This window comes from Myotis lucifugus, unplaced genomic scaffold, assembly GCF_000147115.1.
Source record: "Myotis lucifugus unplaced genomic scaffold, Myoluc2.0 scaffold_29, whole genome shotgun sequence".
NCBI lineage: Eukaryota > Metazoa > Chordata > Mammalia > Chiroptera > Vespertilionidae > Myotis > Myotis lucifugus.
The window spans coordinates 3996126-4023315 of NW_005871077.1; the positions used below are offsets into that span (position 1 = coordinate 3996126).

General features: G+C 41.9%; 1 protein-coding gene and 1 pseudogene across 1 annotated transcript in view; one reads left to right on the forward strand and one right to left on the reverse strand.

The window, feature by feature from the left end:
* The window catches only part of KIF5B (kinesin family member 5B), a 72668-nt gene extending 49840 nt beyond the window's left edge, over positions 1-22828 (reverse strand). The window contains 2 exon segments of the mRNA XM_006086673.3: positions 5302-5389; positions 22275-22828. Of these exon segments, the coding sequence (XP_006086735.1) occupies positions 5302-5389; positions 22275-22400 (214 nt within the window). The 5' untranslated portion in view covers positions 22401-22828.
* A 965-nt stretch (positions 22829-23793) lies between these two features.
* Positions 23794-25543, forward strand: LOC102426477 (annotated as a pseudogene).
* The last annotated feature ends 1647 nt before the right edge of the window (positions 25544-27190 follow it).

Genomic DNA, 27190 nt, shown 5'->3' on the forward strand with positions numbered 1-27190 from the left:
AGAAAAAGGTAAAGATAAAATTTATGAACAGCAAATACGTATCTATCAACAAGTGGATCTAAAAATCAAGTGAATAAAAAATCTGATGAACAGAGTAAACTGTGAATATAATAGAACCAGGGGCATGAAAAGGGAGTGGACTGACTATTCTCGGGGGAAAAGGGGTGTGGGGGGTGCGGGAAGAGACTGGACAAAAATCGTACACCTATGGATGAGGACAGTGGGAGGGGTAAGGGCAGAGGGTGGGGTGGGAACTGGGTGGAGGAGAGCTATGGTGGGGGAGGGAAGAGGAACAACTGTAATAATCTGAACAATAAAGATTTAATTTTAAAAAAATAAATGTATTTTTCATCATAAAAAAAAAAAGATTCTCAGGTGATTCTAATGTGCAGCCAAGGTTGAGAACCACTGGCCTAGAGTGACACCAACAGCAATCAAGGCTCAATTACAACAAGACTGTGCACATAGCCCACACCAGGGCGCAGTGAACCTAGAGTGCTCAGCTCAGATGATTGGGGAGGCCTGAGTCACTGGGCCCTATAGGACACCTAATACACAAGGCCACTCTACCAATTCCAGGAGACATAACAGCTCTACCTAGTACGTATACACAAACACAGGGAAGCAGTCAAAATGGGGAGACAAAGAAACATGTTACAAATGAAAGAAATGGAAGCAAGCAAACTATCTGATACAGAGTTCAAAAAAATAGTTATAAAGTTACTCAATGATTTCAATGAGAGCTTCAATGGACTTAATGAGAGCTGCAAGGGACTTAAGTGAGACTTTCAAGGATCTTAGTGAGAATGTCAAAGACATGAAAAAGGACCAGTTGGAAATTAAGCATACACTAACTGAAATAAAGAATAATTTAAAGGGATTCAACAGTAGAGTAGAGGATGCTGAGAATCAAATCAACGATTTGGAATATGAGGAAGCAAAAAACACCCAAGCTGAAGAGCAAAAAGAAAAAAATAATCCAAAAATATGAAGATAGTGTAAGGAGCCCTGGGACAACTTCACAGGTACCAACATTCACATCGTGGGGGAGCCACAAGAAGAGAGAGAGCACAAGATATTGAAAACCTATTTGAATAATGACAGAAAACTTCCCCTATTTTGTGAAAGAAATTGACTTACAAATCCAGAAAGCAGAGTCCCAAACAAGATTAACCCAGAGGCCCAAACTAAGATAATCATAATTAAAATGTGAAAGGTTAAAGACAAAAGAGAATCTTAAAAACAGCAAGAGAAAAGCAGTTATTAGTCACCTACAAGGGGGCACCCATACAAAGGTCAGCTTATTTCTCAACAAAAACTTTGTAGGCCAGAAGGGAGTGTCAAGAAATATTCAAAGTGATGAAAAGCAAGGGCCTACAAGGAAAATTACCCAGTCAAGCTATCATTTAGAATTGAAGGTCAGATAAAGAACTTCACAGATAAGAAAAAGCTAAAGGGGTTCATCACCACCAAATCAGTATTACATGAATTGTTGAAGGGTATTCTTTAAGAAGAGGTAGAAGAAGAAGATAAAAAATATGAACAATAAAATGGGATAAATACATATCTAGCAACTATTGAATCTAAAAATCAAAATAAATGAACAAGAAATCGAATGAACAAAATGAAGTGATGAATAAAATAGAATCACAGGCATGGAAACATGGAACAGACTGAGGAATCTCAGAGGGGTTGGGCTGGGAAAAATTAACCAAAGATCTTATATGCATACATGCATTACCTATGGACACAGACAGTAAGGTGGTGAAGGCCTGGGGTGGGTGGGAACTGGGTGGAGGGGGTCAATAGGGAGAAAAGAGGGGGACATCTGTAATACTCTCAACAACAAAGATTTTAAAAAGAATTAAAAAAAAGTTAAGTTTAAATAAGTAAAAGAAAGAGAACCACTGTTCAGAACTTGATTCCAAACAAGAAAGCAGGAACTTGCTGATGAAGTAAAAGAGACCAACATTTTGAGAAAAGGAAGAAAAATTCAGGGGAAAAAAATGATGTCACCTTAGAATTGTAAACAGTAATAAAACAGAACAAAAGGAGTAGAAACATGTACCCTAGACTTCAGGACAATAGATTTCAAAGAGTTCTCAGAAAGTTACATATGAGATTATGAAAAGACTAATTGAGCATATACAAAAGAGATAAAAATCAATGAAATAGTATAAGAAAGGTAAAAACCCACTATAATTATACCTTACAAAACAAAACAAAAATTAAGGCCCTAAAAAGAGCTTTCAAAATATGCAAAAAAAGAATAATGAATGAAACCTGCATTACCTAGAAAAGATGACAAAATATTAACATATGACCTAATACAGAAGAGGTATTCCTATTTTATTACTATCTTCTCCAACAATGTCTGAAAGTGGCACAGGATAAACACTGTCAAGAGACTTTCAGGTTGAGGTAGGACAGTCAAAGAATAGTTTTAAATGAATCAAAGTTTGTTTGCTGTTTTTTTAAATATATTTTACTGATTTTTTTATAGAGAGGAAGGGAAAGGGATAGAGAGTTAGAAATATCGATGAGAGAGAAACATCAATCAGCTGCCTCCTGCAACCAAGGTACATGCCCTTGACTGGAATCGAACCTGGGACCCTTCAGTCCGCAGGCTGACGCTCTATCCACTGAGCCAAACCAGTCAGGGCGAATCAAAGTTTTTAGTTATAAGAAAATAGACCAAAATTTTACAGCTACTGTATGTAAGTTTTAGAAGCCATAGACATTATACTTCTTTCAAAAGAAGGGAAAATTATTCTAGACACTGCAGACAAGTTATCAAAATTCCACCAAGGAAAACCTATGGATGAACTAACCTCATTTCCTGTTTGGATAGAGTCACTCAATTGGTACTTTGGAGAAATACCAGTCATGTCCCACAATTTCATAAAATCCAAAATTTTCATCATATTCTTGTGCATATGTTGAGAGCTAAGAACTAAATAACTGTATAGCGGAGAGAATCTGAAGGTGGTTGAATATAAAGTATGATTTATTTAACTGACAATAATCTTGTCCAGTTTTTAGAAGATTTGGCTAAGGACCATGGTCCATTAAGCATTTTATAAATGACTTTAGAGTAACATTTTTCAAGCTTCAATGTCCTTAAAGAAAGACCTTATTAAAATAAAAACAACCTTCACCCAGTAGGTGTTGCCCAGTGGTTGAGGTTCGACCCATGAACCAGAAGGTCATGTTTCAATTCCCAGTAAGGGCACATGCCCGGGTTGCAGGCTCCATCACGGGGGCATACAAGAGGCAGCCAATTGATGATTCTCTCTCATCACTGATGTTTCTATCTATCTCTCCCTCCCTCTCTCTCAAATCAATGAAAACATACTTTAAAAAAACCTTCAATGTCCTTGACACGATAGACTTATCAAATATCCTGATAGCCGACTTAGATCCCTAGAAAGATAATTATAAAAACAAAACTCAAAATACCATCAAGAGTTAAAATGAACTGGAACTTGCACCTAAAAGACCTGCACTCAGATTGAAAACTTCAATATTCAAGTGTGGATTGGGGTTTCATGTTGGTTCCAACAGATGTAAAAAAGACCTGAACATTTAAATTGTCCAGGAGTTCATCTGAATCATTTACTTTATAATATTAGAAAAAGCTAATATAATCTTAGGTTTTACTGATAACAAATGTTATCACAAAGAATGTAATATAATTGTGTTCCATCATGGAAAACCATTTGATGATTACAACAAAAATTGCCACTGCTGGTTCCTTTGTTGCAATCATTTACAGAATCACAATTTAATTCTCCCTCTTTTTATGAAGATTTCAGCATCCAGAACACTGTCTCCCATCAATAACATTTGTATTTTAATTCTTGGTGGTTTCAATGTCAATATAGATGATTCCACTAAAATACCCTGGCTTTTCAGATACTTGATCCAATTTTCTCCATGATCTTATTCTTTACTCCTTTAGATGCCAACTCTACAGGGTCACAATGTAGGGCCTTTTCATTAAACTGTACTGCCTCCCTAATCACAATTTCAAGTATCTACCTCCCATTATTCCTTCTTGGACCCTGATTTCAACAAATTTTTTACTCTACTGAGACAATTACACCACCTTTCCCTCATATGTGCCTCCTTTATGACCTCCTTCCTCTCACCCACCTTAGATGCCATGGTTCACCATTATCATCACTCTCTTGACAACATCTTCAATTCTCTTGTCTCTTCCCCTTTGGTACTCACCTGGCAAAGCCCCAATTGGGTAAAGTCAACTATTCTGGAAACTAACCTCAAGTGAGCCTTTCATGCTACCTGGCAATATTTCCATATTTTCCTAATGCACTCACTTCTATACTGACAGACAGCTGACTTCATACCCTTTCCTGGAACCTCCTCCCCCATCCTCACTCTGTGATGACTTTGCTTCCTATATTAATAGACAAAAATGAAATTAATATGAAGAGAACATCTACATTTTCCCTCCATCGTATCTATAAACCTACTTCTATCAACAAACTCTACCTTCTCTCCTGTTACTGTCTGTGCTCCTACTAAATCCTAACCTCTGAATCCCAACCTAGCTACCCTGGTGAATGCTACAAAAAGATAAATTTTGCCCCAATTTAAGCAGAACTTTTTTAACAATTAGAGCTTTCAAAAAATGGGATAAATCATAAAATAATGGCTGTAAGATCTCTTTGAGAAAAGGGATTTATGTCACTAGAAGTCCAGATAATCACTTAACACCCACTCAGCTCTAGAGTTCTATAGTTTTAGAAAATATGAAATTGAAAAATATCCTAGTATAAGTTAACAGTATTACCTGGAATGTAAATACTTTTTTCACCCCTGGTGACTCGGGTTAATTACTCAAAGATTTCTCTGCTGACTACAAGTCTTTACGGAAGGAATAACAACGAAATGGAAGAATGACTGCCATTATCGACTATTTTTTAGAAACCCATCTAGCTATCTTATTTTCATTCTCATGCTGCTGTATTTCTAAAATTGCTACCTTAGAAACTAACCTGGGAATATCTAATAGAAATGCATCTTTCAATAACAGTACAGTATAATACTATAATTCTTACAACAACACCATGCACTAAGCACTGTATATAAATTAAGTCATGGAATTTAGGCAAATACTAATTACATTTGACCTTTTTACTAGTTAATTGCTGACAAAAAGTTGTTTAAATAAGAAAAAGGACATTAAAATGAAAAAGAGAATGTTGGGTAAATGGCAAGATTGCAAACAAAATTTTACTTATTGCCGGGACAACTTAGCAGATTAAATATATTCACCTTTAACAATCTTCTTTGCACAGTCATTATACACTTGCTCTTGCGATGTGTTTGACTGGAATACCCGATCAAATGCATAAGGCTTGGTCTGAAAAACAAAAATAAAAGTTTCAACTACACAAATTAAAATGGATTTCTAAGCTTCTTTAAAGATATCAACATATATTTAACCTTCACAACAGAATACCTATTCTACATCACTTCATGTCATAGAATCTTTGTGGCACAAACCTTAGGGATCACCAAGAACAGATCCACTAAAATAAACTCTACAAAAATAAAAATGTCTGCTTTAGTCTTTGTTATATTTCCAGGGCCTAACACACTAATGATAATTAGCACTATTGTGGTAGGCACTCGAATACTGCCAGTGAATTCTGATTTGATGAGTGTCTATGCTGGCAGTGGTTGAGACTGTATTTTCACTACTAATATCATGCTTGGCTGATGTGGCTGTGGTTGAGCATTGACCCATGAGCCAGGAGGCCACAGTTTGATTTCCCTTTCAGAGCACATGCCCACGTTGCAGGCTCAATCCCCATTAAAGGGTTTGTGGGAGGCAGCCAATTGAGTCTTTCATTATGGATGTTTCTATATCCCTCCTTCTCCTTTCCTCTCTCTGAAATAAATAAAAACGTATCTAAAAAAAAAAAAGTTAAAAAAATACTAATAAAATTTTGCAGATAAAGAAATTCAAATCCTGAAAGATACAAAAATTGGGAAAAAATTAAAATTCAAACCCAAATCTCTAGTCTTTCATTTCAGAGATCTTTCCATTAATCCATTCAGCTCCACAGTTTACTGCAACAGCTTTTCAATCATTCATTCATTGAAAAAACATTTATGGAATGCCTATGATACTAGAATGACATGCGAGAATGACAACCAAGACAGATTCACTCTCTCTTTTAGTGGAACATAAGCAATAGTGGGATTAACATCAGACAAATAATTAACTGACTAGAATTCTGACTCATTCAACAAAGTGTTATAAAAATACTATTATTGAAAAGGAAAATGGGGGGGGGGGGGGCTTGCAACCTAGTTCAGTATCTGGTTAAAAGCTATAGTCTTACTTCCCCACGCTGACTAAACTTGGGCGGAGCTGCAAAGCCTAACCCCAGGGCCCCACCACAGCTGACTTGGGCGGAGCTGTGGAGCATGCCCCCAAAACCCCGCCAAGACTGACTTGGGTGGAGCTGCAGGGACCTCAGGGGCCCACTACAGGAGGAGATATATAGGTCAGAGCCTCCCCATGAGTTCAGTTCAGGCTTTGGATCCAGAATTCCCCTGGACTAGCAGATCTGCCAAATAAAGGTTAAACTTTCCTCCTTCAGAGGGCTGACTGATTGTTCTTCCGTGCATTCTGCCACAACATTTGGTGCGTTGGCTGGGAAGCATCAGTTGAGCTGGCTCTTAGGTCACTGCTGACAAGAGCAGACTTCGGGGCACTTGCTTCAGGCTCCAGGACCCAAGGAAGGCACGCCACCAGCACATTCGCCGGTTCCTGAACTCATAGGGTCTGGAGGGACTGCGGCAACTCCACGCTCTGGCGGACCCAAAAGAGGCAGAAAACACCTTTCTGGGACTTCCCGGGAGAGAAGTCAAAATCAGACATGTGAAACTGTAAGTTTTTCCCCGGGGAAACGGGTCCAAGTTTTGGCCTGTCCTATGGGACAGAAGAGGTAGCTCGCCCCTACCTAGGTAATTATTTACCTCAGGATAGCTCGGATCATCTGGAGCAGTGGTCGGCAAACTGCGACTCGCGAGCCACATGCGGCTCTTTGGCCCCTTGAGTGTGGCTCTTCCACAAAATACCACGTGCGGGTGCGCACGTACAGTGTGATTGAAACTTCGTGGCCCATGCGCAGAAGTCGGTATTCTGTGGAAGAGCCACACTCAAGGGGCCAAAGAGCCGCATGTGGCTCGCGAGCTGCAGTTTGCCGACCACTGATCTGGAGGAACGGCTTCTAGACGGTATTCACCATCTTCAGGACTTCCCAGGAGGGAAGTCAAAACTCGAACTGGCTAAGGGTTCGAGTCTGGCCTGTCTTTTAAAAAAAAGGTAGAAGAGCCCTGGCTGGTTTGGCTCAATGGATAGAGCATCGGCCTTCGGACTGAAGGGTCCCAGGTTTGATTCCAGTCAAGGGCACATGCCTGGGTTGTGGGCTTGATCTCCGGTCGGGGGCATGCAGGAGGCAACCAATCAATGATTCTCTCTCATCATTGATGTTTCTATCTCTCTCTCCCTCTCCCTTCCTCTCTGAAATCAATAAAAATAATTTAAAAAAAAAAAAGGTAGAAGAGAAGTGTTCCTAGGCAGTTTTCTACTGCGTCTGATCAGGGACTTGTTCTGTATCTCTGTGCAATTGAAACTGATTTGGTGGTATTCTGTGGTGTAAATGTGGCGAGTGCTGGTGTAAAAGTGTTTTTGTTTGTTAATATTTCCGTTTTGTTTTTTAAAAACCCTTCTAAACCTCTCCCGAGTTTCCATGGTGATTCAAAGTTTTTATAAAGTTTTTAGTGGGGAATGTTATCTGTCTTTATTGTCTAAATATGTCTTTGTTGTTTGTTTCAAATTGTTTAGCTAGTGAAATTTGTTTGTGTCTCTTAAAAAATATGAATGCATTGCTAATCTGAGGAATGTTAATTATTTACATGTCACCTAAAAATTAAGGCTAAGAGTTCTTACTAACTGGGAAGTATGGCTTTGGTGTAATGGAGGAAGGTAAAGAGAAATGTTGAAAGAAAGTTGAATGGATGACAGGCCAGTAAGCCAGGACACGTAGAATAGGGAAACTGAACAGAAATGCTGTCTTCCCTAAATCAAGGACATTGGAGCCATCTTGTAAATCCTGTCTTCCCTAAACCAAGGACACTTGGGAGTAAATGATTTGCATTGCCTCCCTAACCAGAGGTTAAATAGTTTATGTCAATGTACTCAGGGAGACTGATAGAAATCTGATTAGTGTCATTTGCTGTCCACACCCAAGGACAAATGAAGTTAGAAAATAAGGTTTATTTTGATTAGTTCTTTTATTCACGTTTTTTTTTTTTTAAGAGGAGGCAACCTGGTCCCTCCCTGCAACATGGGTAATAGCTCCTCCTCAAACTCTGTCTTAGAATGTATGTTAAGGAATTTTAAAAGGGGGTTTGTTGGGGACTACCGAGTAAAACTAGTCCCCTGGGAATTAAAAAGGATGTGTGAAATAGACTGGCCATCTTCTGGAGTAGGATGGCCACCAGAGGGCACATTGGATGTCCCCCACAATCAGGAATGTTCACAGAATTATCACAGGAGACCCAGGTCATCCCAACCAGTTCCCATATATTGACCAAGGCTAGAGATAGCAGAGCTTAAGCCGTTTTGGATCCAGTTTTGTGTATATAAGGAAAAAGGGCAGGACCCTCAGAAGGGGGAATAAGCCTCCTATCCTGCAGGAACACCCTGAGGAAGCCCTGCCAGTTCTACCACCTCCATATGTGCCTCAAGTGGTACCCAGTGCCCCTTTGCCTAGCCAGGGAAGCTTAGATACACCACCTCCTTCCATCTCCCTGCAACCGGACTCTCCAGAGCCAGTTGCACTCAGCTGTTTGCACTCAGCTGATCAGGGACCCAAACCACTCCCGGCTTTCCAGATGGTTCTCCGAGAAATGCAGGGTCCTCATAAATTGGAGAAAACAGGACCCCACGAGGAGGGATCGGTCATTTACTACCAGCCTTTCACTATGACCGATATCTTAGATTGGAAGCATCACACTCCCATTTATTCTTAAAAACCTCAAGCCAATCTTTCAGACCCATAAGCCCACTTGGATCGACTGCAAGCAACTCCTTCTCACACTCTTTAACACTGAGGAGCACATGAGAATAATAACAGAAGCTTGGAAATGGCTCTAGACCCAGGCCCTGCCAGGGACATTAGACACAGACAGATGGGCCAGGGAGGCTCTCCCAGGTGTGGAACCCAGATGGAACCTGAATTCGGAGGATGGGAGGGCCAGATAAGAGAGATATCGGCTGGCCTTCCTCCAGGGGCTCTGGGCTGGGGCCAAGAAGCCTACTAATATGGCCAAGACCTCTGAGGTTTTCCAGAGGCCTTATGAAAGTCTGGTAGCCTTTTATGAGAGACACTGTGAAGCATATTGAGTTTACACTCCCTTTGACCCAGAGGCCTCGGAGAATCAAACTATGGTCAATGCAGCCTTCGTTAGTCAGGCTCAGCCAGACATAAGGAGAAAGCTACAGAAGCTTGAAGGATTTGCGGGAAAGAATGCAACTGAGCTACTAGAAATAGCAAACAAGGTTTTCATTAATTGGGACAATGCGGCTAAAAAAAGAGGCTGAGGAGAAACTAAAAAGGAAAGTGACGCTGATTGCTGTAGCTGTTATAAAACCTAACTTCCAGAAAAGGGAGACAGCAAGGAGCCAAGTCAGGAAAAGAAAGGATGGATCTTAAATGGGACCAGTGTGCCTAATGTAAAGAAGTAGGGCACTGGAAGAATGAATGCCTGAGCCACCAGAAGCAGGCAAGGCCATCCAAACCACCCAGCCGCTATCAGCCAGAGCCGCCTGAGGCAGACCTCATTGGACTGGCGGCAGCTGACTTTGACTAGGACAGACTGGGCTCTTTCCAACTGGGCCCCTATGAGCTCCTGGTTGAAATGAAAATCGAGAACCAGACTGTAAACTTTATGATTGATACAGGGGCAGAGCACTTGGTAGTTACTCAGAAAGCAGCTCCCCTCTCAGGACGGAAAGTCACCATTATTGGAGCTACCGGGGACCACAGCTGCAGACCATTCTACTGCCCCTGCTGATGTCAGTTAGGCGGCCACCCGGTGGTTCATGAATTCCTGTATTTGCCAGATTGTCCGGTCCCTAAAATGGGCAAAAACCTTTTAGCCAAAATGGGAGCAGAAACCACCTTTGCCCTGACGGCTCAGCACAACTGCACTTAGGTGAGGAGACCTCTCCAATGATCCTGTCTTTAGCAGTATCTAGGGAGGAAGAATGGAGACTTTATACCTCCCAGTCAAAGGACTCACCATTAGATCCTGAACTAGAGAAGGAATTCCCGCTGGTATGGGCAGAAGGAAATCCCTGGGGCCTGGCTAAGAACCACGCCCCAGTGCTAACTGACTTGAAGCCTGGGGCACTGCCTGTATAACTTCCTTTTTCTGCCTTTAGCTGGCACCCTCCAGTCAGCCCGTTTGCCTTTGAGTGGGAAAACCCAACCAAAGGGATAAGGAACAGTTCACCTGGACCAAACTGCCACAAGGGTTCAAGAACTCCCCAACTCTTTTTAGTGGAGCACTAGCAGCAGATTTGCCCAAATTTCCAGGACAGGACATGGGGTGCGATCTACTCCAATATGTAGACAACCTCCTACTGGCTAGCTCCACGTGAACTTAGTGTTGGGAAGGAACACGAACCCTTCTAAGACTCTTAACTGAAATAGGTTACTGGGTGTCCAAAAGGAAGGCTCAAATCTGTCAGAGGGAAGTCAAATACCTAGGTTTCTGAATTACCCAAGAGAAACGAAGACTAGGGACTGAAAGAAAACAGGCAGTATGTGCCATACCAGTCCCCGGCACCCGGCAATAGATTCGGGAATTCCTATGGGCAGCAGGGTTCTGTCAAATTTGGATCCCAGGATTCTCAGATCTAGCTAAGCCCCTCATGAAGCCTTCGAGACCATAAAGACAAAGCTCACCAAGGTGCCCACCCTAGGGCTCCCAGATGTGACATGGGACTTTAACCTTTACCTCGACAAGAACAACAGGGTAGCCCTAGGAGTTCTGACTTAGGAGTTGGGACCCTGGCAGAGGCCAATAGCCTACCTCTCCAAACAGACTGACCCGGTTGCCTCTGGGTGGCCCCCATGCCTCAGGGTCCTTGCAGCCACAGCCTTATTAGTCAAAGAGGCAGATAAGTTCACTCTGGGACAGAACTTAAATGTTAAAGTGCCTCATGCTGTTGTCACCCTAATGCAGTGGTTCTCAACCTGTGGGTTGCGACCCCTTTGGTGGTCGAACGACCCTTTCACAGGGGTCGCCTAAGACCACCCTGCATATCAGATATTTACATTACGATTCATAACAGTAGCAACATTACAGTTATGAAGTAGCAACGAAAATAATTTTATGGTTGGGTCACAACATGAGGAACTGTATTTAAAGGGCCAGAAGGTTGAGAACCACTGCCCTAATGGAAGCTAAGGAGCAACACTGGCTGACTTATGCTCGGGTGACTCAATACCAAGGGCCTATGTGAAAATCTACGAATAAGATTACAGGCAGTAAGAACTCTTAATCCTGCCACTTTCCTACCCATCGCAGAGGGAACCCTTGAGCATGATTGTCTAGAAGTCCTAGAGGAGGTTTACTCCAGCCGGCCAGATCTAACAGGCCTCTACAGAATCCAGACTTAATATTGTTCACGGACAGCAGTAGCTTCCTAGATGAAGGAAAAAGACAAGCCGGGTATGCGGTGGTATCAAAATTTGAGATAATAGAGGCACAGGCCCTGCCTGAAGGATGGTTAGTACAGAGGGCAGAACTTTGGGCCCTAGTCAGATCCTTAAATCTCAGTAAGGATAAGCATGCCAACGTCTACACTGACTCACACTATGCCTTCGCTACCCTGCATATCCATGGGGCCATGTACAAGGAAAGGGGTTCCTGATGGCCGGAGGAAAAGGAATAAAAAAATCAGAATGAAATCTTGAAGTTACTTAGAAACAGTCTGGGAGCCCAAGGAATTAGCAGTCATCCATTGTAGAGGACATCAAAAAGGAAAAGACTCAATGTCAGAAGGGAACCCTCACGCAGATGCAGCGGCAAGGCTAGCTGCTAAGGAGCGGGCAGTGCCATCGCGGATCATGCTGGTTCCTGAATTACCTGAACCTCCAAAATACACCCCTCAAAAAGAAGAATGGGCCCAATGAGAAGGGGTAAAAGGATGAAGGAAGGTTGGTGGATATTCCCAGATCATAGGGTCTACGTTCCAGAACAGTTAGCTCATAGAGTAGTCCTCCAACAGCATGAACTTATCCATTTAGGGAAGACGGCTCTAGAAACCTTGTTAAGCAGATACTATCTAAATGCCCATCTCCCCTCCTTATGCACCTCAGTCTCTCAGCACTGCCCCCTCTGTGCACAGAACAATGCAAGGCAGGGTCCTTTTGAAGATCTAGAGGTAGACTTGACAGAAATAGGGCCTAGTAGAGGAAATAACTATCTTTTAGTTTTTGTCTGCACCTTTTCAGGCTGGGTTGAGGCATATCCTACCGCACGGAGAAGGTGAGAGAAGTCACTAAGGCGTTACTGAAGGACGTAATTCCTCGGTATGGAATGCCATTAACCATAGGGTCAGATAATGGCCCAGCCTTTATAGCTGAGGTAGTACAGCAAGTAGCTAAGACCTTAGGAATTAAGTGGAACTTAATACAGCCTACAGGCCCGAGAGTTCAGGAAAAGTAGAACACATGAAATGGACTCTCAAGCAGGCTATGGCTAAGCTATGCCAGGAGGTGAAATTACCCTGGACAGATACCTTACCACTTTTGCTCCTGCAGGTGCACTGTGCCCCGAGAGCCAGTGTAGGGTTCTCCATTTGAAATTCTATATGGCAGACCCCCTCCCTTAATTCAGCCAAAGGGAGATTTCAGGGAAATAGGGAACTCAGAAATTCAGAAACAGCTATAAGGACTTGGGAAAACTATTCTTGAAGTCTACAGATGGGTTACTGATTGATTGCCCATCTCTCATGAGAGAGTGAGTATGGGTAAGTAGTCTAGGCATTAGCAATAGGATGCTTAAAGATCCTAAGGCAGAAAGGAGCTTGTAGCATTCAAGAAACCAAATGATGCCCAACCAGTGTGGCTCAGTGGTTGAGCGGTGACCTATGAACCAGGAGGCCGAGGTTTGGTCAGGGCACATGCCTGGGTAGCGGGCTCAATCCCCAGTGTGGGGTGTGCAAACATCGTTGATGTTTTGCTCTCTCTCTTCCTCTTCCTCCTCTCTGAAATCAATAAAAATATATTTTTTAAAAAAGAGAAAGAAACCAAATGAAGTAACATCCACAGGAATTCAACCCGGAGTTTGATTGCTTGCTATGATTTGCGCTGACCACCAGGGGGAAGCGTGGAACATGGAGGGCAACCAGCAGTGGCAGTGGGGTGCTGAGGGAGTGAGGTAAGGAGGCGGCGGGGAGGCCGGGAACCTGATCAGCCCTAATCACCGGCCAGGCCTAGGGACTCTACCTGTTCATGAATTTTGTGCACCTGGCCTCTAGTTTAAAGTATAAGAAGCAAAGATCAAATGCAAATGCCAACACAGTAAAAATGGCAAATATAGTTTTGACCTTGTGGACACTGAGAAAGGATCTTGGGGACTCTACCTTGGGGACCACATTTAGAGAACTTCTAATGTAGTCTGAGGAGCAAGAGACATAGAATGAAAAAGCAAGTGTATAATGTCCATGCAAATCAAGGAGGAACTTTCAAGGAGGGACTGCTTATGTCAAATATAGCTGTGAGGTCAAGACAAAACTAAAAGTATCCAAAGACAAAGATCAGATTGTAATGGGTTGGAAAAAAGAATGGAAGGTAACGAAGTACATTTCTATCTGGCTGTGGATCTAAGATAATTTTTTAAGATGGGCAAGACCTGAGCAAGTTTTAATGCTCAAAAGAACTGATCTAGGAAAGTAAGCATCTATAGATGAAAAGAGAAGGGAGTTGGACCCTAAAATACAAAGTAATCATGACTCCAGAAAAAATCCTTAACATTATAGAATACTTCCTGGGTCTTATCTTAAAACACACACATACACACACCCCAAAACCTTACTTTTTATCCCACGATCCCCCTCCTCAAAGTAACAATGAAGCAGACACTCCTAAAGGTTATCTGAAGCCATTCCCAATTCCCATTAGAAAGTCTGCAAAGCTAACCACTTGTTAGCCTAGTTTTCTTGCAACCAGTGGCCACTTGACCCAGTTCTGGATACTATGAAGTAAGTGATGGTTTGCTGGAAGGTCTTGGAGAAGACTTGTTTTCCTGATGAAAAGAACCATTCTCAGCTGAGACTGCCCTTTTTCCTTTCTGGAATAAATGTCTGGAGTTGTAACATCCATTTTTCAAACATGACAAAAATGATGAAAAGTCAATCTAAGGAAGACAAAGGATAAGAATCAAATAAGTACTAGCAGCAAAGGCCTATCTAAACTTTTTTTTTTTTTTTGGTGGTGGTGGTGGTGGATCTCTAAACTTTTTATGAGAGAAATAACCTCTTATTTAAACCTCTCTTTGTTGTTTGTTTTCACTCTGCAGCTGAAAGCATTCCTGATGGATATACTAAGACTAGAGGCCCAGTGCATGAAATTCGTGCACGGGAGGAGGGGAGGAGGAGAGGAGGAGAGAAGGAGAGAGTCCATCAGCCCAGCCTGCACCCTCTCCAATCTGGGACCCCTCAGTGGATGTCCGACTATCTCTCACAATCCAGGACCACTGGCTCCTAACTGCTTGCCTGCCTGCCTGCCTGATCGTCCCTAACTCCTGTGCCCGCCGGCCTGATCGCCCCTAACCGCCTCTGCCTCACCCTGCACCTAGGACCCAGGATTCCCTCATCTGGCCGCAGGCACCTGGGACCCAGGCTTCCCTCCCTCTGGCCGGCCGCAGGCACCCAGGACCCGGGCCGGCCACAGTTGCAGGGGACCGTGGGCGGGCTGCTTTACCTAGGCCGCAGGCGCAGGCGCACGGACCGCGGGGCAGGCGGCTTGTCCCTCTCCCAGGTCACAGCCTGGCTGGTGGCCATTCCTCTCTCGCAAGCTCATTTGTGCCTGGCTGGTCCCCATTCCTCTCTCCCCAGTGTTGAGTGTCTGGGGCATGAGGGCGTGAGGGCGTGAGGACCATTTGCATATTAGCTCTTTATTATATAAGGGTGATCAGCTCTGGCGTCAATTAGACATCTCAATGTCTGATTACTCTTTGGCTAAGACATACATAAACGTGTCCTTTTGCTAAGATACCACTGAGACATTAACATTTAAACCTACAGGGGTGTGGCTAAAAAAAAAAGCGCCAATTTATTATTTTACTGATTGTACAAGATGTATTCATAATAAACAATTTTGGAAACAAACACAAGTACATTCAAAAGAACAATCATCACCCAGTGATAAACCATGCTATTTTTTCTATGCAAAAAAAATAATAATAATTTCCCTCTTCATTTATCCAGCAAATATTTACCACCTAGAAGGCAATGGATATTGTAAATGAGTAACAATTTTAGAAATAATATTTTGGTACAGACTGCAGTGTTCAAAGAATAGAGGATAATAATAGTCTTGAATAATTAATATAAGTGATCAAGTAATGATAACTGACTTGAAATGGAGACAGTCTCTAGCTTTAAAGAACTCACAACCTGGAAAGGAGTCAAGAATACATTGCTACTAGCCAAATATACATTTAATAACAGGTCAATAGAAAACATACAGCATGAAGACAACTGTATTCTTCCAAAATAAATCAAATAACAAAATTTTATTAAAATAAACATCTAAAAAAACAGAATGAACACTACTGAACTTTAACTCCTTATCTCCATTTTTATATCAATTAAAAAAAAGAGTGCTTATAAACCATTTAGAAAGAGATATGCTAAAAATAATAAGTAATAGGAAAGCCCACCTCAAAAATACATTATGTAGCTACTTACTCTGGAATCACCACATAGCAAAAATGCAAACTACCTATACAACCTTCTTAAAGCAGGACTATGAATATGCAAACAAAAATAATCAAGCTGGGGTTGAGTGATTTGCTTAGAAATTATATCCTCATTAAATAAAAACTTTGTACTTAGCATCAAGTCAAGAAATTTTAATTCTAAGGCTAAATTAAAATTTTAGCGAGGCAAATTTTTTATTAGAGATCTACCCATAAAGTTACTAACTGACCCTGGCTTCCTGAAAAGAGACTTGTGAAACATAAAATCTATTTCTAATGGCTAGAATTAAGGCACATTTCCAAACTAATAATCTTTCAAATAAATTTAAACAAAGGAAACCTCAATATCTGGACATGTGTATATTATATGGGTTTTTTTCTTAAAATTTTTTTTTTAACATCTATACTTTAAAACCTGGTTCTTGGCATTGAAATATACTCTCTATTTCTATGTATCTTCAAAGACACTCCAAGTCACAAGATTCATTGACATGTGACTTAGACTTCAAGGGGACAAAATGAAATAGAAATGTTTACGCCTACTTGATATCTCTTAAGGTGTACGTATGTAAAGAACCTTGAAGAAATAATAAAATTCATTCGAGCGACAAAAACACAGTATATGATGATGAAAAATACATTTATTTTTTAATGTATACATGTACACTGATAGTCCGACAGAAAACTTTGACTCCGTTTGATATTATCAGTGGGACTTTTGCTGCTGCATCACTGATGACAGAGATTTTACATCAGGTTTATATTTCGTGACCTTCAGAGATATGCACGAGCTACTACTTTCATCCGTCAGGCTACTCTACTCCTATTACGAGACTTAACAAAATTCATCACTAAGAACAAAGATTCACAAGCGTATGTGGATGAAAACATGGAGAGTAACGCTGTTGCAGTTTTTTAAACAGAAAAAATTTTCTGGAATGGCATTCCAAGTCCTCAATAGTTCGTTTTCGACACTTCTCTCTGGTACTCCTGTCTCTTAATCGCTTTTTTTCAATGTTTTCCAAGTCAACTCTAAGGTCAATAAATTTCTGCTTCCAAATTGAGCTACTCTGAAATTCAATCAACTGCATTTCAAAATCAGCCATGTCTATCCATGAAAACATTTGTAAGTTTAGTTCCTCCAGTTTCATGCTGTCTGGAAACCTCATGAATTTTGCTGTCTCTTCCAGTTCTCTGAATTTCGCAAATCTTGAGAAGAACCGCTCAATAGTTGACTCGATGATGTTTAAAAACAGCTTTTGAAGGCTTTGACAGTCTGTTCTGTCATCTTTTGGGAGGTCTTTGATGTGCCTCTTGAGGTTTGGGAAATATCTAAATCTCTCACCATCCACATCCCTCTTAAAGACTTCCAGTTTCTTTTCAAAAGTCTTTATGTAACCAAACATAACATCAAGTGTCTTGCCAGTTCCTTGTAATTTAACATTTAAGTCATTCAAATGTTCACAAAAATTGTAAAGGGAAGATTATAAGAGAGGGTTTTGCGTGCCAGCAAAAGTTACTGGCGTGCCATGTTTGGCACGCGTGCCAAGGGTTGCCCACTCCTGGACTAGGCTAAAGACCAAATTAGGTTACAAAGGAGACCCTTCTGGCATGGATACACCTCTTTTGGATTTCTGAATAGTAATCACAGGAGATTATAGGATACTATATTTTCCCTAGTTTGACACAGATTATGGGCTAACAACCCAAATTGTAAAGGTATGAGATGATGACTCCTTATTCTCTTTTAATTTTCACTGTTAAGGTGAACAGGATCAGCCCTGGCCAAGGAACTCAGTTGGGTAGAGTGTCCCCCTGATTTGCCAAAGTTGCGGGTTTGAGCCCTGGTCAGGGCAACAAGGATCAACCAATGAAAGCATAAATGAGTGGAATAACAAATTGATGTTTCTCTCTCTCTACCTTTCTCTCTCTAAATTCAATAAATTTAAATATAAAAAAGGTAAATAGGATCAAACACCAAATCATCATTCACTTAAAAAGGGAAATCCTATTGTACTGAAGGCAAAGAACTGGGCAAGATAATCTAATTAGGTTTGTTCTCTACTTTCAATTAACTAAGTACAACAGCCTGTTTTTGGTTCTGGCAGCCTATACAGTATACTATATAAAGAACAATGACTAGTAAAGACACTTAACACAAGTGTGAATGTTCCACTTTTATAACACATAAATATAGGAATAATTTTTTTCAATGGATTTTTTTTCTGCTTTCAGCAGGTTCATGAGAATTACATAAGGAGTTTCCCTATCCTCCTTGTGAGGTATCAAGTTTTTTTTTATTTAAAGCAAATATATTCTAGTATCATTTAAAGGTTTTCATAAAAGAATTCGCTTACTTCATTCAATATGTGATAATTATAGAACTTCGCAAACTAAAAAACAAACAAAAAAAACTGTATGAAAAATGGCACAACAGGGAAACATGGTAAGATTACAAGATTTGCCTGCCATGCAGTCACATAATCTATATATATAAAAGCCTAAGCAACTGTCTGACCGTCCGACCGTTAGCTATGACCACCAGGGGGCAGACGCTCAGCACAGGAGCTGCAGAGCTGCGGTGACTTGGCAGCTGCAGTTCTCGGGTGACACACCTGGAACCAGAGAGGAGAGCCAGATTCCGGGGTGCAGTCACCCAAGAACCGCCCTCTCTCAATCTGGGACCCCTCGGGGGATGTCAGAGAGCTGGTTTCGGCCCGATCCCCGCAGGCCAGGCTGAGGGACCCCACCAGTGCACGAATCCGTGCACTGGGCCTCTAGTATTAAAAATAATTACTTGAGTAACAGGAAAAAATTTGGACAAAATATTGGAAAACAAACTTAGATAAAAATCAGAATCCTTAAAAATGATTTTCTACATGAGCACTGAACATACTTATAATTTAGTAACATTATAAACCAAAATATTTATTCTTTAAATTTGATTCAACTAAAAGACTAAAAACTTTTTATTTTTTTAATATATTTTATTGATTTTTTACAGAGAGGAAGGGAGAGGGATAGAGAGTTAGAAACATCGATGAGAGAGAAACATCGATCAGCTGCCTCCTGCACACACCCCTCCTGGGGATGTTCCCACAACCAAGGTACATGCCCTTGACCGGAATCTAACCTGGGACCCTTCAATCCGCAGGCCGACGCTCTATCCACTGAGCCAAACCGGACAGGGCTGTAAAAACTTTTTAAATGGCCTGGCCATTGGGGCTCAGTGGTTGAGCATTGACCTATGAACCAGGAGGTCATGGTTCGATTCTGGATCAGGGCACATACTTGGGTGGAAGCAGCCTATTGATGATTCTCTCTCATCATTGATGTTTCTCTCTCTCTCCCCCTTTCTCTTCCCCTCTCAAATCAAGAGAAATAAATGTTTTAAAAAACTTTTAAAATGTATAGAATATTTGTTTTAAATTCTGCATTGCAGCAATTCCTTCTTAAACTATATATTTTGAATCAGGATCAAGATCCAAACAAAACAAACCAAGAAGATTTTATTTAGAGGCTAATTTACTTTCCCCAATAGCTCTTATAAATTCCCAAACAACCTTTAAAAAATAATACAATTAATTTTAAAAAGTGAACAAAAATGAGAACTGAGTAATTAATGACATATTATTCTGTGCAAAATATTAGTTCCTGAAAATAATGAACTAAACACATTGTTTTATATATCTAAAGGCTTTGTCACTCAGTTGTAATGTATTTCTGCTTATACAAATTTTAAAACGGGACTAAAATGTTTGCCTAAAGGCCAACTTAACTGTTCACTGTTTCACAGCTCTATCATCTATCCATTATTTATATTACTATTGATATTTATTTACTTTATTAAGTAAACATGTAAGACACTTAAAATAACTCTATCCAAAGGAAACAACCTAGCATAAATGTGTGCTTCTTGTGGTAATCACTTGTTTTAACTATTTCATTTTGTCATTGTTGGGCTGCCTTTTAACCTAATCTTAAAACATTTTGTGAATCCTAAATTCTAATATAAAAAAAACAACTTGGTTATACTTATAGATTTGTGTAAGCACACACAAAAATCACTCCCAATACAAGTTGAAAAGGAAAACAGCTTTATGTCAAACACTGTTAAGGTTGAGTAATCACACAAACTCGAGAAACTAGTAGCCTCATGTTTGCCAACTAACAATCCAGGCCTTGTAAACCTTCTGATTCCATGTAAAATACATCATTCTAAAGGAAAAGGATGACTACTATTGTATTTAACTTCTTGGCCTCACTATGATGTCATTTATAATGAGTTTTTCTTCTGGACTTTGTTAACAAAGAACCAGCTTGCAGTCTACACACAGAACTGGCAGTTGTTAGTAACCTAATAACTTGTTTGTCAAATGCCTAACAAGCAATATGAATCAACATTCATTCACTAGACCTAAACTTTCACATAAAAACTATAAAGAACTTTAAACTTTAGTCCTGTATAATATGCCAATGCTTTTAATTATCACTGTCCCGTGACTCCTGTGTCCTATTTCCAAATTAAACTGTGCAAATAATATATTAAATATGAAATGCAATTAGGAAAAATTAACATTAAAATTTTGTGCCATGATAACAATGTAGAAAAAAGTCCTGCTATATGGCACAACCAAGAAAGATTTAATTTTTAATTACACTGCTCTGTATGCAGTATCTTAGTTTCCATTTTAACCTCCTTGAACTGGGAGTGCTATTTGAGACTTGTCAATACCAGAGATGATCTCAAAAAGAGAGAGAAGAGAAGAGAAGAGAAGAGAAGAGAAGAGAAGAGAAGAGAAGAGAAGAGAAGAGAAGAGAAGAGAAGAGAAGAGAAGAATCAACCTTACATTCTCATCTCCCTAACAATGATTAGCCAACCTTGGTTATGTTATTTTTTTATACTACAAAGGAACAATATCTCACCATCCTTGGGATTATCAAAATCAACTTATTTTTTTTAATCCTCACCCGAGGATATTTTTCCATTGATTTTTAGAGAGAGTGGAAGAGAGAGGGAAAGACAAAGAGACATATCGATGTGAGAGAAACATCCAATGGTTGCCTCCTGCAAGCGTCCAAACAGGGGCCAGGCGGAGGAGGAAGGACCTGAATTGAACCTGGGACCCTTGGGTCTGCAGGCCCACGCTCTATCCACTGAGCCAAACCGGCTAGGGCTCAACTTTCTTGAGGATAGATATTAATTACAGAAGTAGGAATCTAATACCAACACGAAATCTAATTTATCGGTCAAATTTTATCTTTTTAAAAAATTTTCCTTTTAGCCCTAGCTGGTTTAGCCCAATGGGTAGAGCGTCAGCCTGCGGACTGAAGGGTCCGGGTTTGATTCTGATCAAGGGCACATACCCGGGTTGCAGGCTCAAGGCACCCTGCAGGAGACAGCCAATCAATGATTCTCTCTCATCATTAATGTTTCTATCTCCTTCTCCCTCTCTCTCTGAAATCAATAAAAATATATTTTAAAAAACAAAACAAAAACCTTCCTTTTACATTACTCTGATATACACACAAAAAGTTAACACTCTCACCTAGACTGTTACCAAATAAAACCCAGCAAGAATGAGATTATGGGTCTTTCTGAGCACTTGTTTGACCCAACCTGAAGTAACCACATTTGCAACAAACTTGATCACTCCGATTTTAAAAGAAAACGCACTATTTCTTTTTATATAGTTCCTATTAGTCTTTCTCAATTGTTAACAAAAGGTTGGTAGGTAAACATTTTGAGGTAAAGGTATTATTTGTAGTTTTTTGGTAGTTTTTCCTCCTCCCGCGGGGAAAACAATAGGGTTCAACACAGTTTCTATAAAACTGTCTTTAATATTTAAGATACCGCCACGTTACTAGCTGAATTTTAATCTTAGATATTTTATATATGGTAAATTGGGGGTAGTCCAAAACCCCAACAGCCATCAGCAACAGTAAACACACACTAAACTTGCTCCCGAAACAGTTCCTCCAGCGCCCCAGGTGAGGGAGTGTCCCGGACTGAGACCAGGCGCCTCCCATCACCCTGCACGGAAGCCCAGGGTGGGGGCGCCCCGGGAACACCTGCGGAGCTGCGCAGTCTCCCGGTGCCGGGTTATCTGACCCGGAAAACACCAGGGACAGTCGGGGACACGACAGCTCCCTCTACATTCTGCACCCCACCACTCCCCGGAACTTCCAGGCCCAGCCAGGCCCGAAGCAGCGGGACGGCGGCAACTCACCGCGATCATGACCGTGTCTTCTCCCTGAAACTTGGCGATGTACTTATCGCCGCGGTTCACTTCAGACTCGTTGAGAGGTCTGAAGCGACACATCACTTTGATGTTGCACTCTGCCGGGTCCGCCATCTTCCTCGCTGCCGGGGCCGGAGGCCGGGAGCCACTCCCTGCCGCTCAGTCCGGGAGAAAGCAGGCCCGGGCTGAGGGTCTAGGGTCGCGAAGGTCGAGAGAATCAGTCCCCGGGGTCGCACTTTCCCCGGAGGGGGCGGAGGAGGACGGAGACTGGAAGCGCCGGCGCCGGCAGCCTCGCCCAGAGGCTCACTTCCGATCCATCATGGCAGCCGTGGCAGTGGCGGTGGCGGCACCGGGTGGAGCGTCCACGGCGCAGCTCCTCAGCTTCCCCCTCACCGGCCTGGGCAGACTGCAGGCTCTGGGAGACAGGAAAGCGGTCCCCTCCTTCCTTGGAGGGAGAAGGATGGCCCACCGCCTCCTCGCTCGGCTGTCTGCTTGACGGCTGACCCCAGTCACTTCTAGAGCCACAGACTCGCGACGCGGCGGCGGGAGGGGCGGCGCGCAAGGATCACTGCGCAGTCGCGGAGGCCCGGCCCGGCGACCAATCGTTGCCCGCGCCGGGCCGCGCCGTCGCTTTTCGCCCGGCGGTCGCGGATTCAAGTTTTGCTGGCAGCTCGCTCCAGGTTTAGTCACCCGGCCTCGGCTCCCGCTGGCGCCAGGCGGCAGCAATCCCGAGCTGAGGCAGACCGACGCACTTAGCTTTCTCTAGGGAACAATGGATTTGTTAAAACCACGTTGTCATTTTTTTTTTCATTTGTTTAAGTAAAATACTATATTCCAATAAGGAATGTTTGCTTTCTCTTTGGTCTGGAGATAAAATGGATTCGTAGCCAGCCTTGACCAGAAAAGGGAAGATTTGAATGAAGGGTGGGACATGCTCCCTAGTTTAATAGTTGTTCTTTCCTGAGAGAGTGGTTTCAGAAGACAGGAAAAAGAAAAGAAAAGAAAAAAATGTCTTCTGAGGAGAAATGTGGAAGAATAAATAGTGTGAGGTGGGAGAAGGCTGTCAATCAATCAGAGGTCCTTCCTCCTCCGTAATGAACAAAAGGAACTTAACAGTTTGAACACTGGAAGAATGAGGACCCTGGAGTGTGAAGATAGCTTCAAAGGGCCGGGATAAATTTGTGGGTTACACATCTAAAGAAAACCACTCCACAGTTGATTTTGCCTTCTATTTTTAGAAGGATGCCATAATGGCTCTCCCATGGAAGTGGCTCTGCAGTGCTATGAAAGAACGGCGAAAGATAATTAGAAACCCTTCCTCTGGTTTTGACTTTGTGTGTAGGCTCGGACTATGAAAACCTTCAATGCTCACTGCCCTTGCCCAATCATCCTAATACCTCCAAAAATAAAACCATTGTTCAACAGATTCAGGTTTGATCCATTGCAATGAGGGAAATGTCACACCAGGGGATCTGTGGGGTATCTACCCAAACAAAGGTGTCGACCGATGTTGGTGCCAATGCAATGGGACCTCCCAATTTTGGATGCAGTGAAGAAGAAAACTTTATTTAGTGCCACAGCTCAACAGTAATACAGTATAGCTGTGAAAATAACACTGCTATGAAACAGCTCAATACAGAGTGAGGCAAAAGTATGTTTACAGTTGTTTGTAGGGGAAATAATGCAGTAAATTATAAACAAAATACAAGAATAAACTGGCTTTTTTGCAAAGGGTTTGCTGCCATAACACAGATGTTGTGAAAACCACCACTAAATTAAACCCAAAATAGGAAAGGAAAAGACTCATATAAACATCTTCATCATTGGACAGGTGTAGATTCTAAAAAGTCTACCACTACTGGCTATCTGATCTATAAATCAGAGTGGGATTTACAAAAAAACCATTGAAAAATTTGAGAAAGAGGCTGCGGAGATGGGGAAGGACTCCTTCAAGTATGCCTGGGTCTTGAATAAATTGAAAGCTGAATATCACCATTGATATCTCCCCATGGAAATTCAAGACCAGCCAGTATTATGTGACCATCATTGATGCCCCAGGACACAGAGACTTCATCAAAAACATGATTACAGGCATATACCAGGCGGACTGTGCTGTCCTGATTGTTGCTGCTGGTGTCTCCAAGAATGGGCAGACCCAGGAGCATGCCCTTCTGGCTTACACACTGGGTGTGAAACTGATTGTTGGTGTTAACAAAATGGATTCTACTGAGCCACCCTACAGCCAGAAAAGCTACGAGAAAATTGTTAAAGATGTCAGCACCTACATTAAGAAAATTGGCTACAATCTTGACACGGTACCATTTGTGCCAATTTCTGGAGCCAAGTGCAAATATGCCTTGGTTCAAGGGATGGAAAGTCACCCGTAAAGATGGCAATGCCAGTGGAACCACACTGCTTGAAGATCTAGATTGCATCTTGCCACCAACTCGTCCAACTGACAAGCCCCTGAATCTGCCCCTCCAGGATGTCTATAAACCTGGTGATATGCCTACTGTCCCTGTGGGCCTAGTGGAGACTGGTGTTCTCAAACCAGCATGGTGGTTACCTTTGCTCTAGTCAACGTTACAACTGAAGTGAAGCCTATTGAAATGCACCATGAAGCTTTGCATGAAGCTCTTCCTGGGACAGTGTCAAGAACATGTCTGTCAAAGATGCTTGTCATGGCAGTGTGGCTGGTGACAGCAAAAATGACCCACCAATGGAAGCAGCTGGCTTCATAGCTCAGGTGATTATCCTGAACCATCCAGGCCAAATCAGTGCTGGCTATCCACCTGTGCTGGATTGTCACACCGCTCATATAGCTTGCAAATTTGCTGAGCTGAAAGAGAAGATTGGTTGTCGTTCTGGGAAAAAGCTGGAAGATGGCCCCAGGTTTTTGAAATCTGGTGATGCTGCCATCATCTATATATATGGCTCCTAGCAAGCCCATGGGTGTTGAGAGCTTCTCTGACTACCCTCCTCTGGGCTGTTCTGCTGTTCGTGACATGAGACAGTTGCTGTGGGTGTCATAAAAGCCGTGGACAAGAAGGCAACTGGAGCTGGGAAAGTCACCAAGTCTGCCCAGAAAGCTCAGAAGGCTAAATGAATATTATCCCCAATACCTGCCACCCCAGTCTTAATCAGTGGTGGAAGAACGGCCTCAGAAATGTTTGTCTCAATTGGCATTTAAATTTAATAGTAAAAGGCTGGTTATTGATTACAATGCATCATAAAACCTTCAGAAGGAAAAGAAAATGTTTTGTGGACCATTTGTGTTTTTTTGTGTGTGGGGGGGCAGTTTTTAAGGTGTTAGTTTTTAAAATCAGTACCTTTTAATGCAGTGGTTCTCAACCTTGGCTGCACATTAGAATCACCTGGGAATCTTTTTAAAATCCTGATTTCTGGGCCTCACCCTCCAGAAATTCTGTTTCTTTGTTATGGGGTGGGGCCACAACATTAGTAACAAAGAAACAGAATTTCCGGAGGATGAGGCCCAGAAATCAGGATTTTAAAAAGATTCCCAGGTGATTCTAATATGCAGCCAAGGTTGAGAACCACTGTTTTAATGGAAACAATTTGACCAAAATCTGTCACAGAATTTTGTGACCATTAAAACCAATTTTAATAAGGAAAAAAAATCTGTATCCACATATTCACACTTGTAAACCTATTTTTGCCATACTCTGCAATGTTACAGCACAGGCCAGGGGTCCCTGGGGCCAGGCCCCTCTTCGGCTAGGCAGCTCTGCTCTGCCCCACCCCATACCTGCTTGTCTGTCTGTGTGGCCCACTTCAAGTTTCTCAGTAGGCACTCCAGCTCCAGCCTGGAGCTGGTTCTAAACCAGCAAGGAGCTGACATATATAGATAGAAGTCCTGGACCCTGATCCCTGATTGGTCAGAATAGAGCTGCCCTGATTGTCAGAGTTGCACAGCTCTGATTGGATGGGGAAATTATAGTTGAACTAGGACTCTAGAAACTTCTTTATAAGGCTGGCTCAGAAACCCAGTTCAGGCAAACAGTTTAGTAGCACAGAGGCAGTTAGCCTAGTGTAGAGGCTTCTCTGCAAAGTGCAGTTTGCTGAGAAAACCCATGTGCAGAAATGACTGCTAGGCTTTGCTTCTTTTCTTTTCTTTTTCTTTCCTTTCCTTTTCTTTTCTTTTCTTTTTTTCTTTTCTTTTCTTTTCCTTTCTTTTCTTTTTTTCTTTCTTTTCTCTTCTTTCCTTTTCTCTTTTCTTTTCTTTCTTTTTAAAAAAAATATATTTTATTGATTTTTTTACAGAGAGGAAGGGAGAGGGATAGAGAGTTAGAAACATCCATCAGCTGCCTCCTGCACACTCCCCACTGGGGATGTGCCCGCAACCAAGGTACATACCCTCGACTGGAATCGAACCTGGGACCCTTCAGTCCGCAGGCCGACGCTCTATCCACTGAGCCAAACCGGTTAGGGCTCTTTTCTTTTTTTGCCAAGTTAGCCACCAGTAACCCTTCTTAGTCCTCAGGGTTCACAAAAGAAAAGGTGTAGTTGTTACAGGGTTTTGGGGAAAAGTGTGGAGTTCACATAAAATTTAAGCCCTGGCTGGTTTCGCTCAGTAAATAGAGCAGTGGCCTGAGGACTGAAGGGTCCCAGGTTGGATTCCAGTCAAGGGCACATGCCCAGGTTGTGGGCTCAATCCCCAATGAGGTGTGCAGGGGGCAGCTGATCAAGGATTCTCTCTCGTCATTGATGTTTCTATCTCTCCCTCTCCCTTCCTCTCTGAAATTAATAAAAATAGATTTTAAAAATTTTAAATGAAGCTGTATTTTAATAGTGTTAAAGAAAAAGAGAACCACAGGTATAATTGCAGATTCAGTTCAAACTGGTCTTATTCTGTTCCTAACAAGATACTGAGTTTTTTTTTCAGA